Source organism: Hemitrygon akajei, chromosome 12 (genome assembly GCF_048418815.1).
Source record: "Hemitrygon akajei chromosome 12, sHemAka1.3, whole genome shotgun sequence".
Taxonomy (NCBI): Eukaryota; Metazoa; Chordata; class Chondrichthyes; order Myliobatiformes; family Dasyatidae; genus Hemitrygon; species Hemitrygon akajei.
The window spans coordinates 56,045,304-56,061,584 of NC_133135.1; the positions used below are offsets into that span (position 1 = coordinate 56,045,304).

The window sequence follows — 16,281 nt, forward strand, 5'->3', positions numbered from 1 at the left end:
ATCTTTATTTGTAGCTCAGTTTGTAAATAGCACCACATTGGCACTTTTAAACACTTGACCTGAAGCCTCAAGGAAATGCTGCATCAAACAGCCAAAGATTTGGTCAAATAGGCAGGTTTGAGGAATATATTAATGGACAAAATGGAAGTGGTGAAGCAGAGTTTTAAGAGCCTAAGAAATGGACTTCATCACCATTCACAGAGATCATGGATAATCTTTGTTCTCACTTCCCCATAGTGCTAAATTCCAGCGCACTCCCCTAGTTCAACATTCCCTAACAAGGGGAAACATCATCACAACGTCCTTCTGAAAAGCTACCTCAAAACCTTGTGTGCTTACTTGATCTCTTCCTATTTTTGTAAACTCTTCAGAATATTGCCTTGTTCTTCGTAACACAAATTCCTCTTCCTTGGAATTAATCCAGTGACACAAAAGATTCTGCAGATGCTCGAAATCCAGAGCATTACGCACAAATGCTAGAGGACCTCAGCAGGTCAGGCAGCGTCTATGGAGGGAAATCAAAAGATAAAGCCTCAAAAAGGTGGCATCCATCATTAAGGACTCCCATCACCCAGGATGTGCCCTCTCCTCTTTGCTGCCATCAGGGAGGAGGTACTGGAGCATGAAGAAACATGCTCAGTGTTTTAGGAACAGCTTCTTCCCATATACCATCAGGTTTCTGAACCTACAATGAACCACCCCATCAACACAACCTCACAATTTCTTTGCTGTCTTTATATACATCAAATTAAATAACAATTTCACAACATGTGTCAGTAGCATATGACACATCCTGATGAAGGGTCTTGGCCAAAAATGTTGACTGTTTACTCTTTTCCATTAATGCTGCCTGGCCTGAGTTCCTCCAGCATTTTGAGCGTATTACTTTGATTTCCAGTATCTGCAGATTTTTCTCTGTCTGTAATTTTAAACCTGATTTTCCAGTACCTTCATCAGGACTGGAAAAAAAGAGGGCCCAAGTCAGAATGAGAAGGTGGTGGGGAGGGTATAAGAACAAGCTGGCAGGTGATAGGTAAAGCCAGGTGAGGAGGAAGGTGGATATGTGGGCAGGGGCAAGATGCGAGAAGCTGTCTGTAAGACAAATACATCATTCTTTGTTAAAGCCAGACACGGCTTTTGCCAAATTTCTGCACTATTATTGCAAGACTCCATTCCTTTTTGAATGCTAGTTTTACATAATCTAGCATCATTTAACTAATTTCTTTTTAATTCTTTCGGTCAATGTGGATAACTTAGCATTTTTCCAGATTGTATTACATCTCGGCTAATTTTGCCCATTCTTATCTGGGTACTCTGTACAGTTTCTATCCCTTTAAAGAGTTTTTGTACTGTCCTCAGAATTTATTTACCATCTACTTGTGCATCATCCGGAAACTTGAATCTATTAATACAATTTAGAAATGGCTGAGGTGTCAAGCTCCAATTCCTGAGGCACTCAACCTGTAACTGACCCATTTAGTCTCGCTGTTTTTTATTTGTTAAGCAGCTTTTTCCCTATACCTTGTGCAGATGTAGCAAGCAAGTTTTATGAAATACCTTATGACATCATTTATAGAAATCGGAATTCCATTGACTACAATCACTGGGAATTAACTACCCTATGGAGTAGAAAATTCCAAAGATTCACAGCCTTTAGAGTGAGGCATTTGCTCTTCCGCTTAGTTCTCGATTGGCTAGTTGAAGGTATTCTTGTGATTTTGAATCAGATGTTAAGACCCATACTTCCTTCATTGAGTTGACTGTTATTTTAAGTACCATTTAAGCTTTTGTCAGAAACTACCCAGGTTTTGGTTGGTGAAGTTGGTTGCTACCTTACAATTCATTTTGTTGGAGGCACAATAGACTGCAGATGTTGGATATGTAAGCACCTCACAAAGCTCCTGGAGGAGCTCAGCAGGTCATAAGATAGAAGCAGAATTAGGCCATTCGGCCCATCGGGTCTGCTCCACCATTTGATTATGGCTGATTTATTATCCCTCTCAATCCCATCTCCTGCCTTCTCACCATAACTTTTGACACCGTTACTAATCAAGAACCTGCCAACCTCTGCTTTAAATTTCAGCCTCCAAAGCCATCTGTGGCAATGAATTCCACAGGTTCAGCACCCTCTGGCTCGAGAAATTCCTCCTCATCTCTATTCTAAAGGGACGTCCTTCTATTTTGAGTCAGGCAGCATGTAAGGAGGGAAATGACAAATGTTTCAGGTTGAGACTCATCTGATCTGGAAGGAAAGAGGGGAGACGGCTAGTATAAATCAGGTTCCTTTTAATGTGGGTAATGGCTGAGGATTGGATGATTCTTTATAGGGATGCCCCTCAGAATGCCTTGTCTTGCATTTTTCAAGTGAATAAAAAACTGGTCAGATGACTTGAGCAGAGTCATTCCTGAAAGGATGTGAAGTGCTGGGAGAGGGGGCAGAGTGGAATTACCAGAATTGTCCCAAAGGTGACAGACTTTGATTTTGAAGATAGACTGTGGGATCTTCGAATGTTCTCCTTGGAGCAGGGAAGGTTTAGGATAGCTGGATTTTTATAAATAACTGGATCAAGGGTACGTATGTAGATTTAAACTAGATGGTTAAAGATCCAGGTGAGGAAGTGTAACGTTTCCTTCATTCCACTGGAGTTTATGGAGCCAGAGGTCACAAAATACTTCTGGGAAGAAAATTAGGTGAAATTAATACAAACTTAAACGTATTTCTAATCATGCGCTTCTGGTTTAAATTTTTCAGCTCCCCGTCCTACTAACGGACTTGAATACCTTGCAATGAAATGTGTGGATGTCAGGAAACATCATCAGAAGTCCAGATGGTTCATGCCGTGGGGTCCCAACCAATGTGAAAAGAAAATCCAGGAGTTCTCTGAAGCTATGAAACAACAGATTGAAGCCAATGATATTGTGTTTGCAGTGCATATCCCACATCAAAACTTGGAGATGAGCTCCTGGTTTCAGTTCCTGTTGCTGGTTTTGCAATTTGAGATTGAATTTCAAATAGACAACGAAATAGGTAAGTTCCAGCATAAGAGGGGAGGAACATAAATGATATTTTTTCATGTAATATGTATGACAATTGGATCCTAAATGTTAATTTGATGTTCTTTCTTCAAGCTGGGCATGCTGTACTTAAAAAGCGGAGTAAATTTTATTCGACTGAGATTCCAGATATTTGATTTGGGGAAAGTAAAGGAAAATTAGTAGGCCAGTCAACTGGCTGACCCAGTGTTGTCCTCAACACCATCTTTTTGTGCTCTTCTATTGTGAGCCTTAAATATCTTGTATTTTAAAGGTCTGTTAAGATTGATCTTGAGTAAATTCAACAATTCCACCTCTACAGCCTTCTGTGGAAGTTAATTTACTTAGAATTCTCTGAGAAGATATTCTTAAATGCCTGCAATTGAAATGAATACCCCCTCCCCCATTCTGAAACTACTAGAGTAACACACAAAATGCTGGAGAACTCAGCAGGTCAGACTGTATCTGTGGGCGAAAGAGGACAGTCAACATTTTGGGTTGAAACCTTTCATCAGGACTGGAAAGAAGAAGGGGAGTAGGGGAAGGCAGGGAACGGAGCAAGAGCTGGTAGTTCATGGGTAAATCAAAGTGAGAGGGGAACATAGGCAGATGAGGGAAGACAAGAGTGGGAAGCTGGAATGTGGTTGGTGGAAGTGACAAAGAATTGAAGAAAATGAATTCTGAACAGTGGACCATGGAATAAATGTTAAAAAAGTGAGGAGCGGAACCAAATGGAGGGACATGTGGGTGAAGAGCAGATTGAGCAGGTGGGAAATGGAAAGTGATTGGATTAGTAGAATAAGGGAGAACTGGAGTGGAGGGTGGTAGACGGGAATGGTTACTAGAAGTTTAAAAATAAATCTCCATGCTGTCAAGTTGGAGACTGCCAACACAGGTGCTGTTCCTCTAATGAGTCTAGCCTCAAGTTGGCATTGGAGGAGTCGTGGAGAGAGATATGTCAGTGTGGGGGTGGGAAGTGGAATTAAAATGGCTGCCACCAGGCGATCCTGGCTGTTGTGGCAGACAGAGTGAAGGTCCTTGATGAAGCGATGCTCCAATCTTTATTGGGTCTCTGCAATGTGAAGTAGGGGTTCCCAACTTTCTTTAGGCCATTAAGCAAGGTGTCCATGGACCCAGTTTGGGAATCCCAGATGTAGAGGATGCCACAGCAGGAGCAAGAGATGCAATGAACCACACCAATAAATTCACGTGTGAAGGGCTACCACACCTGTAGGACTGTTTCAGTCCCCGAATGGTGTATTCACAGGACTTAACTCTTCACGAGGTGGTGGGGATAAGTGCCAGGAGTGAACGATGGGGAGGATTAGTGGCAAGGGAGTAACAGAGTGATCCCTGCTGAAAGCTGAGTGGGGAGGGGATTGGAAGATGAGCCTGGTGTGGGAATCCTGTTGGAGATGGCAGGAGTTGCGGAGAATGGTATGTGGAATACAGAGGTTCACAGGATGGTGGGAAAGATTCTATTATATTCCCATACTGATGTGTCTGTCCATAACCACCTCTACTCTAAACTGAAGCTTGGCGTGGATGAGAGGAACAGCATGTCACATTCTGCTATGGTAGACTCCAAGCTGATGGCATGAACATCAATTTATTACTGGTAATCACTCCTTTCTGCCTCTCCTTTGTTTTTCCTTTATCAAACCTGCCTCACCAGCCCTTCTTACTCTCTCCGCTCACCTACTTGATGATATGCCCATCACCCACTCATTCCTCCCTCCCATATCCCTACTCACCTCTTTCCCTTTCCTTCCCTTTATCCTATGCTCCACTGTCCTATCAGATTCCATCTTCTTCAGCCCTTTGGCACTTCCCCATGTCACTTTCCAATTTCTGACTCATTCCTGCATTCATCCTATCACCTGCCAGCTTTTACACCATCCCACGCTCAGCACCCTTTTATACTAGCCACTCTTTCTTTCCAGTCTTAGTCCAGACCCAGAACATCAGCTGTTATTTCCCTTCATAGATGTTGCCTTGATCTGCTCTAGATTTCTATCACCTGCAGTCTTCCCAATATGGGAAACATTTTCATCAACCAATCCTACCAATCCCCCTCAGAACCTGCTGAGTTCCTCCAGCATTTTGTGTGTGTCCCTTCAGAATCTTGTATGTTTCAATAATTTCTCCTCTTGTTTCTCTATTTCACAATAACTATAGGCCCAACCGACTTAACCCCTCTTTATGGATGAACCCTTCATCATGGGAATCAGTCCAGTGATACATGTTTTTTGGTATCAAGAGATACACTCCACAGGATACCTACCTTCGTGAATGTTACCTGTCACTGTTTAGTCCATGTTTGAAGGCTGAGTGGCTTTTGCTACATGCAGGCATGGACTGGTTCAATGTTTCAGATCTTTGACCTGGTGTGAAGGGGTTGCTCCTATTATTGATCAAGATAAGAGTTCTTAGCAAAGCATCCTGAACTGAATGAAATACTGAGCAAGGCTGGAACTGGATGGCCTTACTCAATCTGAACCTATAAAGTTTTTTTTTTACAGACTATACACTTGAGCCAAAGAGCTAATGGCTCTGATTGGAATTGACATTGTGTTGGTCTGGCAAAGAACGACACAGGCACAAACTGATCTTTTCCTCAAACGTGATCTGTGCAGAGTTAACATTTTCTTTGCAACTGTGTAGGTTCTTCCTAAAGAAGTGTCGTTATGCTGTTAGATAATTTTGCTCCTGTAAGTGCCCTCAGTGGCAGGAGAATTGAGGGAGATAAGAAGGAAAAGATTATAAGGAACTAAGTGGGGGTAAATGGGTGTGCTTGGAGAGCTCACATAGATTTGGTGGGTTGATTGGCCTGTGTCACAAAATGTTTCCTACCAGCAGGTATTGTTGGGTAGCCATTATTCTGATTCGTGCCCCTATCCCTAAAACTTTAATAAAATGTTACTGTACCTACAAAATTGGGGAATTAATTTGAAAGCTTTCTGATTTATAGTTTTTTGCTGTTTAAGTGAGGATTCTGGCCTGGAGGTTCAAAATACCCTAATTGTTATACTTAGCAACTTTGGATCATGGACCACTTTGGTCATGGTCTGCTACCTCTCGATGGACTTAATACTTTGAAATGTGCCACTGAAGATAAATTAAATCATGGTTTGCTTTGACTGAGGCTTAGAGCTGGGTCAGCAATTGGTCAGGTTGATGGGCTTGGAGTGTTCTGGTTGTGAGATGATGGCGATTCGGGCCTGGGGGATTGGTGAATGGTGATGGGAGTGGTCATTTGGTGATTACGTTGGTAAGGGACTCCATTACCAGAACACAGATTGTGAATGTGGCTTTTTTGAGGTGGAAAGCGGGGTAGGGAATGGGTAGCTAGATATAGGAGGGTCTGAAGGACAAAAGGTTCAAACTTAATGTATAGCTGTGAGCATCTTTTGGAGCAACATAGTCCAGATTTCTCTCTCCAAAAAAATGTTGCATGGGCAATGATATTTGATTGTCAGATGCCAGAGGTCACATAAAGTGATCTGAAAATGTTTCCTGTTAACAGTTTACTTGATGGTATTTGGGCTCCCCTCAATTCTAGTTTTTTTTTACAGTATTATGTGTAGACTCGTTTCTGTTAAAGAATCTGAGTTTATAATTTGGTTCAAAATTGTATCACTAGAAAATGTAATTGTTCTTTTGCATTTAAGATTTTTCTGGTTGAAGTATGAATTTGATTTTCAGGTTTATAAAACTGAGGGATTGCTTCAGCATAATGTTAGTAAAACCAAAGTATCTCTCTGTCTTAATTAAATAGAGCTTCTTGATGACTAATACTTTTCTGTCTGGCACATAGCTTGACTTTTAGATTCAACAGCATTGATTCGTAAATAATCTGCAGTTCAGACAAAACACATAGAAAGTGGAATCAACATTTTGGCTCACTGAATCTGCTTTACGATTGTTGCTTTTGGTGTTATTGCTTCTGGGCTTTTTGTTTTTAAACTACTAGTGCCTTTTGTAATATGTGTTTGTTAGATTGAAGTTGGAACTCATTCCCGTTCAGCAAGTTGTATTAACTAATTGGATGACATCTGCAGAGTGGCTGGGGTGCACTGAGGTAGCTCCACACACAAAATGCTGGAGGAACTCAGCAGGCCAGGCAGCATCTATTGGGGGGGGGGGGGGAAGTACAGTCGATGTTTCAGGCTGAGACCCTTCCTCAGCACTGGGGTAGCTCAGTGGGCTTGAGGACAATATAAGGATGGGGAAATTGATAAATCATTAAGTACAAATGAATCTAGAGATTCTGTTTCTAATTATCATGTGCATTATGTACATAATTATTTTTACTAGCGTGGTATAATCTGTCTAGCCTAGAAACTGTTAGCTACTTTTCATTTGATTAATTGTGTTTGATCTCTCTTCATTTGCATAGTTATTCATTAGGCCAGAAACGGACTGATTTTTCGACAGGCTTCTCACCCTAAACAGATTTTCACTTTCTCCAAACCTGAGCAGTAGCCATGGGCACTTGCATGGGCCCAAGCTGTGTCTGTCTCTTTGTCTGCTATAGAACAGTCGATGTTCAAAGACTTCCCCGATTCTTCCTCCGCTACATTGACGACTGCATTAGCGCTGCTTCATACGCTCATGCTGAACTCGCCAATTTTGCCTCTAACTTCCACCCTAAGTTCACTTGCCCCATCTCTGACACCACCTTCCCCTTTCTTCATCTCTGTCTCCATCTATGGAGACAAACTGTCAACCAACATCTTTAATAAACTGACCAACTCCCATGGTTATCTCAACTGTACACTCCGACCCCGCTTAACGCTGAGGATGTGCCCCACAGATGTGGAGTGCTTTGTAAATCAGCTCTAGGTGGGGTGATTATAACATTATGTAAATGGACATGTCTGATTTTAAAAAAAATCAAACCAGATATATCTGATATTAATGTATACACAGTGATTTGTGAAATAACAAACATGCAAATAGGCCTGACCTGTACATCGGTGGAGGGAGGCAGGTGGTGGTTGCATCTCAGAGGAGGGACCAGGCTGTGGGTCTTCCTGTAACTTAGCTTCTTCTTCAAGAAGGCTGCCTTTTCTTAAGTTTCATCTCTCAAAGCAGTTCTTGGGAGTAGGAAATCATGTCAGGAACACCTCTCTTTGCTTTTTTGCTTCGCTCCCAGTCAGAGTCATTATCGATGAGCACTGAAAATTTCAAAGAGGCACCAATATCAACTGGATGGTCACCAGCTTCCAAACAGTGTATCACTTGCAGTTTCACATCGTGCTAATGCTTTTCCTAGACATCTGAGCTACAGGCCGTTTTCCCAGCATTATGGGTGAAAACAAAATGGACTAAATTGGCAAGGGTGGAAGAATATTTACACACGCGGGGGAGGCAGAGCATAAACTAATGTGTGATTGGCTTTGAGTGGCTCGGCCTATATAAAGTACTCTCATTGGCTGATTGAATGTTTAATTGTTGTTGCTCTTGAGAAGTTTTAGGTGTTTAGAATGAATTTTTTCTCATTTAAAAAACTTTCAATGAAGAATTGGATAGCCAAGTTGTAATGAATCAGCACTATGTCGGGTAGTGTTTTGTGGGATCTGAGTGTACATCTTCCCACCCCATCTCCTGTAAGAATGCTATCCCCTTTTCTCAGTTTCTTTGTCCCCACCACATTTGTTCCCAGGATGTGGCTTTCCATTCCAGGACATCAGAGATGTCTTCCTTTTTCAAAGAACGGGGTTTCCCTCCCTCTACTATTGATGCTGCCCTCACCCGCATCTCCTCCATTTCCCATACATCCTGCTCACCCCATCTTCCCAGAGCCATCATAGTGATAGGGTCCATCTTGACCTTGCCTACCACCCCATCACTCTCTACATCTGCAACCTCCACTATCTCGAAAGGGATCCTACCGTTAAACATATCTTTACCTCCCCCATCCCGCCACTCTCCGCAGGGATTGTTGCCTCTGTGATTCCTCGGTCTATCTGCCCCTGCTATTAATCCCCCTCCAGGCACTTACCCCTGCAAGCGGCCTAAGTGCCACACCTGCCCATTCACTTCCTCCCTCACGTCTGTTAAGGGCCTCAGGCAGTCCTTCCAGGTGAGGCAGCACTTCGCCTGTGAATCTGCTGGCATCACCCGTGCTCCAGATGCGACCTCCTCTACATCGGTGAGACCGGTCGTAAAATGGGGGAATCGCTTCGTCGAGCACCTCCACACCATCCGCCACAAGTGTGACTTCCCAGTGGTCGAATATTTTAATTCTGATTCCCATTCTGACATGTCAATCCATGGCCTTGTGCCAAGTTGAGGCTGCCCTCAGGATGGAGGAGCAACGCCTTATATTCCAACCTGATGGTAGAATAAATATCAATTTCTCCTTCCAGTGAACAAATTCCCCCCTTCCACTTTCTCCATTCCTCATTCTAACCTTTCACTTCTCACGTTCATATTACTTCCTCCTGGGTCCCCTCCAACTTCTCTTTCTCCTACTGTCCACTCTCTCCTGCTACCAGATTCTTCCTTCTCCAGCACTTGTCCTTTCCCACCCACCTGGCTCTACCTGTCAGCTTCCAGCTAGCCTCGTTCCCCTCTCCCACCCTTCAATTCTGGCATCTTGCCCCTTCCTTTCCAGTCCTAAGAGTCTCAGGGGGTCAGGCAGCATCTCTGGAAAAGAGTAAATGGTTGACATTTCGGGCCGAGTTCCTCCAGCACTTTGTGTGTGAGGTTTCCATTTTGTCCACAGTTTTCAATTTTATGTTATTTTGTCCACAGTTTTCAATTTTATGTTAATCAGAGAAATAATATTTCATGGGATCCTGGGATTGCTTTTTACACCTAGAGTTCAAGAAGAAGCAATAAAGCTACAGCAACAAAAATGTTTTGTATCTACTTGTAAAGGAAAATGGAACCTAGTCTATTGACCTATCTTATTTTGTGCTCTGTGGCTATCCAATGAAGCCACAAGGAACCTGTTTAAGCCAATGATGCGCTAATGAATTCCATTCCTTTTATCTTCCATTGGAACTTCTGTATTTCATACTTGAATATCGGTAAAAGAAATTATTAGTGTTTCTTGGTTAATATCAAGTAAGCACCATTCTCAGGTTTCAATCTAAACAATGACCACTTGCGTAAACAAAATACAGACAATATTCAAGTATAGACTGCTGGTTTTAAAAGAATTAAAGAAAATTTGAAGAATTATCATAATTATTGCACTAAAATAGTTTTTGTCCAAATTGTGTTATTTCTTGTAAAATTTGGTGTAATGTATGTTTTTTTGTGTGGATGTTGTTTATTTGGTCATGTGTGGCTGTGATTCTGCTGCGAGTAAGTTTTTTATTCCACCTGTGCATAGGACAATAACCTTAACTTCGACTTTAGTATTTTCTCCTTCATTCCATCCACGGCATTCTGCTGTTAATTAGTCACAAGGCTGGATGGAGAGAAAATTAATATTATGACCAAAGTTATACAAAATGATCTTTTTAAAAAAGAAACTTCAGATATTGTTGGATCCACATCTTAGACTGCTTGAGTTTTGATTGAGTTAGAAGGTAATTGATAAAAGAGTTAGCAAAATCTGCAAATAGTAATCATATCCCTTGTGGGCGAAATGAAGCTTATTCATGCAATCAAGATGAAATAAATACTCTGCTTCAACAACATTTGGCAGTTCTCCAGGAATAACACAGCTGTTCAAGTGGATTAGTCGTCAGGGGTGACAGACACAGTGGAGTGACATTATGTTAGATTGGCATGCACCTCAGGCTGTGGAGAACTAGCATTAATCAGGCATTTGCCCGCAAGTTTTCTGTACTGTTTTTCTATAAAGACAACCTACACAAAAAGGTTTTGTTTCAAACATTTCTAATCTTTCTTGATGCACTTCTGTTTTGACGTGTAGAAATCCTTCATTTGAATTGGTATGGACCTTGTCATATATTGAAAATTAAAATAATGAAACTTGGAAAAATATTTTCTTACTTGTGATCAAGAAAAATTATCTACGGGGGTTTGCGTGACCTATGCAGGCTGCTGGAGTGCTGTCTTACGAAGCAGCAGTAACTGCTTTCTATTACCATGTGCATATTGAGCTAAATCAGCACAGACAGAAAATTATACAGTTAATCATGGTTTGTGTGGCCTACGCAAATACTGTGTCTCAGGAAACTTAATATGGTTCCAAATGTTGGTGGGTAGCTTAATAAAATTAGCGCTATATATAATCAAGCTTTTAAAAATATATGTACTTTATCATTTGGATCACGTAGCATTAAAGCCACTTCCATTTTGTGGCTTTGTATATGAGTGGTGTGAATGTGGATAGTGTGTTGGCAACCCCATTCACAGCTCAATGTCTGCTCTTGGGGACCAGCCTCACAGGTAATGCCATTAATGCTAATAGGAGATCTGGTGCCCATGAAATTAGATTCCAGCAAAAGCCAATCACTTCAGGACTGTCGTCAAGGATTAGTCTTTTTTTAAATCCAGTGCCATTTTATTCCGAAATAGTCTGTACTGCTGATAAAAGTCTATAAATGGATAACACATCTAACAGCAGATAATGAATAGTGTGGTTCACTGGTAGATCTCTGTAATATGATCCTCTATCATTGCAGTACACAAACAGCACTGGGTGACCTTGTGTTACTGAATTCCCTCTGCTATTTCTCAAGTTATTCTTGTATAGAAAAGCTCCATTACAAAACAACGGTACTGACCTGATGAGGGGTCTCGGCCTAAAACGTCAATGGTTCACTCTTTTCCATAGATGCTGTCTGGCCTGCTGAGTTCCTCCAGCATTTTGTGTGTGTTGCATGTTTTTTTAATGTTTATATGAATCGGAGTGTATTTTGTAGAAGGTTGGTGCCCTTTCATTTAAAAAATGAATAAATACACCTATTTTTGTATTTAAATGATTGCATTTTGAGATTCATTTCAGATTGCATTAGCTAAAGGACAGCACAAATGTGATGAGCTGAATAGTAACTTTCATGTTAGTTCTTGTGCTCTCTCTAAGCTGCTCTGAAATCACTGTCTGCAGGTCTATTTTTAAAGTGAGAGGTTAGACTGTGGGTTTGGGCTGTCTGATAGCAGTTTGGTGACAAGAATGGTTGCAGGATGGTAGTGAGGAACTGGAAAAGGAATAAAGTACAACATTCCACTGTTTGATCACTATGACAGAGCCTTCTTCCTCAATTGAGATCATTAACTACTTGAGCTAGTGTATGTCAATATAATTGTAACCCACAAGGTTCCGTCGGCTGCGTAAGTCCAGGGAAGATAATATCTGGCCACATCAAACATATGAGATTGAGGTGAAAAACCTCCTGTTCGTGTGGATACTGCATGATGTGTTACCCTGTTACAAATCAGTGCCACAAAATAACAGACAGTACACCATATGCAATTAAACAATTTGGCTTTATAATTCTAAATTTGACTAAAGGGTTAGTAAAGTAAAACAAAAAGAAAAGGGCCCATTTGAATGAAACAGTCCAAGGTGCACAAGTTGGAGCTCACGGTTTCCCTTCCGCTGGTCCTCCATCGATTTCCCTGGGCTCCGTCAACTCCTGGCCCCACTCCTAATCCACTAATTTCTGGTGTCTATGGCCTCTCCTTTCTGGCATCTCCTCTCTCCATCTTCCGCCGAACAAAAGACCCAGATCACCTCGATCTCAGGCACACAACACTCCCTTCATTGGACCGCACACATTCCAAAGCCCCCGTCATCTCTAACCATAACCCAAACACTGCCGCCACAGAAAAACCATTACATTTCCAGTGAAACCTTTCCCAGGGTGTTAAATAATGAAACTTAAAATTCTGGGAAATTGTAGGAGGATGGAGTGGCACTGCTCCAGTAATCTCAGTATCATCTAAATCTCCCGCACTGTCTGTGGAATTTGCATGTTCTCCCTGTGATCACAATGTCACCCTGTGAACCAGCTTCTTACCGCAACTTGACGATATGCTGGAAATTTCCTTCAGTGTTGATCGGTGTTGTGAGTCGATGTGTGAGAGAAGCAACTGCTTATCTGAAAGTAAGTGGAAGAGGGGAAATTGATGCTTTGAGAACTGGCAGAGAGTGGATAGAGTAAATGTCCTTTTATGTTAAGGGAAATATTTAATTTATGGATAGGATACCTGTCTCATTTTAGTTTTGTCAGAATCCTGGTCTGTGGATAATTAACTTATTGAGATGCAGCATGGTATAGGCCCTTTGAGCCATGCTGCCCAGCAACCCCCGGTTTAATCCTTGCCTAATCCCAGGACTATTTGCAATGACCGATTAACCCACCAACCGGTACGTCTCTGGGCTGTGGGAGGAAACCAGAGCACCCAGAGGAAACTCGTGTGGCCACGGGGAGAACATACAAACTCCTTGCACGCAGTGGTGTCTGGCTCGCCTGTACGGTGAAGTGTATTTATATTCGAATGCGCGCAGTCGATGAACTTGCAGCACAGATGCAGATTGGCAGGTATGATGTTGGAGGCATCAGTGAATCACAAAGAAGGTTAGAGCTTCATGTCGAAGGATACACATTGTATCAAAAGGACAGGCAGAGGGAGCAGCATTGCTCTGTTGCTTAAAAAAGGAAATCAAATCATTAGGAAGAGGTAACATAGGGTCAGAAGGTGTTGAAGCATTGTGGATAAAGCTAAGGAACTAAAAGGGTAAAAAGATCCTGGTGGGAGTTGTATACAGGCCCCCAAACAGCAGTAAGGATGGGATCTACAAATTACAACAGGAGATAGAAAAAGCATGCTTAAAGGACAATATGACAATAATCATGGTGGATCTCAATGTGCAGGGAGATTGGGGAAAATCAGGTTGGTGCTGGATTCCAGGAGAAGGGAATTTTTTTTAGCATGACTACGAGATGGCTTTTTAGAGCTGCTCATGGTTGAGCCCACTAGGGGATCAGCTATTCTAGATTGGGTGTTGTGCAATGAACCAGAATTGATTAGAGAGTTTAAGGTGAAAGAACCCTTAGGGGGGTGATCACAATATGATCGAACTCACCCTGAAATTTGAGAAGGAGAAGCTAAAGTCAGATGTATCAGTATTACAGTGGAGTAAAGGGAATTGTAGAGCCACGAGAGAGGAGTTGGCCAGAATTGGTTGGAAAAGAACACTGGCAGGGATGACGGCAGAGCACCAATGGCTGGAATTTGTGGAAGCAATTTGGAGGGCCCAGGATATATACATTACAAAGAGGAAGAAGTATTCTAAAGGAAAGATTACACAACCGTAGCTAACAAGAGAAGTCAAAGCCAACATAAAAGCCAAAGAGGCGTCATATATTAGAGTAAAAATTGTTGGGAAGTTAGAGGATTGGGAAGCTTTTTTAAAAAATAAAACACACACAAAACAGAAGGCAACTAAAAAAGTTTTTAGGATAAAGATGGAATATGAAAGTAAGCTAGCCAATAATATTAAAGAGGGTACCAAAAGTTTCTTCATATACATAAAGTATAAAAGAGAGGTGAGAGTGGATCGTAGACTGCTGGAAAACAATGCTGGAGAGGTAGTAATAGGGGCAACAAAATGGGTGATCAGCTGAATAAGTACTCTGCATCAGTCTTTACTGAGGAAGATACTATCAATATGGTGGAAATTCCAGATGTCAGGTGTCATGAGCATGTGAAGTTACCATAACTATAGAGAAGGTTCTTGGGAAATTGGAAGGTCTGAAGGTAGATAAGTCACCTGGACCAGATTGCGTACACCTCAGAGTTCTGAAAGAGGAGGCTGAAAATATCATGGAGGCATTAGTAATGATCCTTCAAGAATCACTAGATTCTGGAATTGTTCCGGAACACTGGAAAATTGCAAATGTCACTCCACTCTTCAAGAAGGGAGAGAGGTAGAAGAAAGGAAACTATAGGCCAGTTAGGCTGACCTCAGTGGTTGGGAAGATGTTGGAGTTGATTATTAAGGACGAGGTCTTAGGGTATTTGGAAATGCATGATAAAATAGGCCATAGTCAGCATGGTTTCTTCAAGGGAAAATCTTGCCTGACAAATCTGTTGGAATTCTTTGAAGAAGTAACAAGCAGCAGAGACAAAGGAGAATCAGTAGATGTGGTGTACTTGGATTTTCAGAAGGACTTTGACAAGGTGCCACACACGAGGCTGCTTAACAAGCTACGAGGCCATGATATTACAGGAAAGATTCTAGCATGGATAAAACAGTGGCTGATTGGCAGGAGGCAAAGAGTGGGAATAAAGGGAGACTGTTGTCATTGGTTGCCAGTGTTCCACAGGGGTCTGTGTTGAGACCAGTTCTTTTTATGTTAAAGTCATTGATTTGGATGATGGAATTGATGATTGCAGACAATATGAAGATGGGTGGAGGGGCAGGTAGTTTTGAGGAAGTAGAGAGGCCATAGAAGGACTTGGACATCTTAGGAGCACGGGCAAAGAAATGGCAGATGGAATACAGTGTTTGGAAGTGTATGGTCGTGCACTTTGTTAGAAAAAATAAAAGGGTTGATTATTTATAAATGGAGAGAAAATGCCAAAAACTGAGGTGGAAATGGATGTGGGAGTCCATGTGCAGGATTCCCTACAGGTTAATTTGCAGGTTGAGTCTTTGCTGTGGAAGGCAAATGCAATGTTAGCATTCATTTCAAGAGGACTAGAATATAAAAGCAAGGACGTAATATTGAGACTTTATAAAGCACTGGTAAGGCCTCTCTTTGAGTCTTGTGAGCAGTTTAGGGCCCCTTGTCTTAGAATGTGCTGAAACTGGAGAGGGTTCAAAGGAGCTTCACGAAAATGATTCCAGGATTGAATGGCTTGTCACATGAAGAGTGTTTGATGGCTCTGGGTCTGTATTCACTGGAATTCAGAAGAATGAAGGGTGACCTCATTGAAACCTGTCAAATAGTGAAAGGCCTTGATTGAGTGGATGTGGAGAAGATGTTTCCTATGGTGGGAAGAGTCTAAGACCAGAGGACACAGCCTCAGAACAGAGGGGCGTTCTCTTTGAACAGAGATGAGGAGGAATTTCTTTAGCCAGAGGGCGGTGAATCTGTGGAATCAGGAGGCCAAATCTTTATATACTTAAGGCAGAGGTTGATAGATTCTTGATTGGTCAGGGCATGAAGGGATACGAGGAGAAGGCAGGAGATTGGGGCTGATGGGTAATTGGATCAGCCATGATGGGCCAGATGGTCTTATTTCTGCTCCTATATCTTATGGTTTTATGATCTTCTATACTGTGAAGTTGAAATAGCTGTTATTTTT

General features: G+C 41.9%; 1 protein-coding gene across 1 annotated transcript in view; it reads left to right on the top strand.

Annotated features, from left to right (window-relative positions):
- Positions 1 to 16,281, top strand: part of wls (Wnt ligand secretion mediator) — a 66,566-nt gene that overhangs the window by 19,678 nt on the left and 30,607 nt on the right. The window contains exon 2 of the mRNA XM_073063144.1: positions 2,753 to 3,028. Coding sequence (XP_072919245.1) covers positions 2,753 to 3,028 — 276 coding nt within the window. The remainder of the gene's footprint in view (positions 1 to 2,752; positions 3,029 to 16,281) is intronic.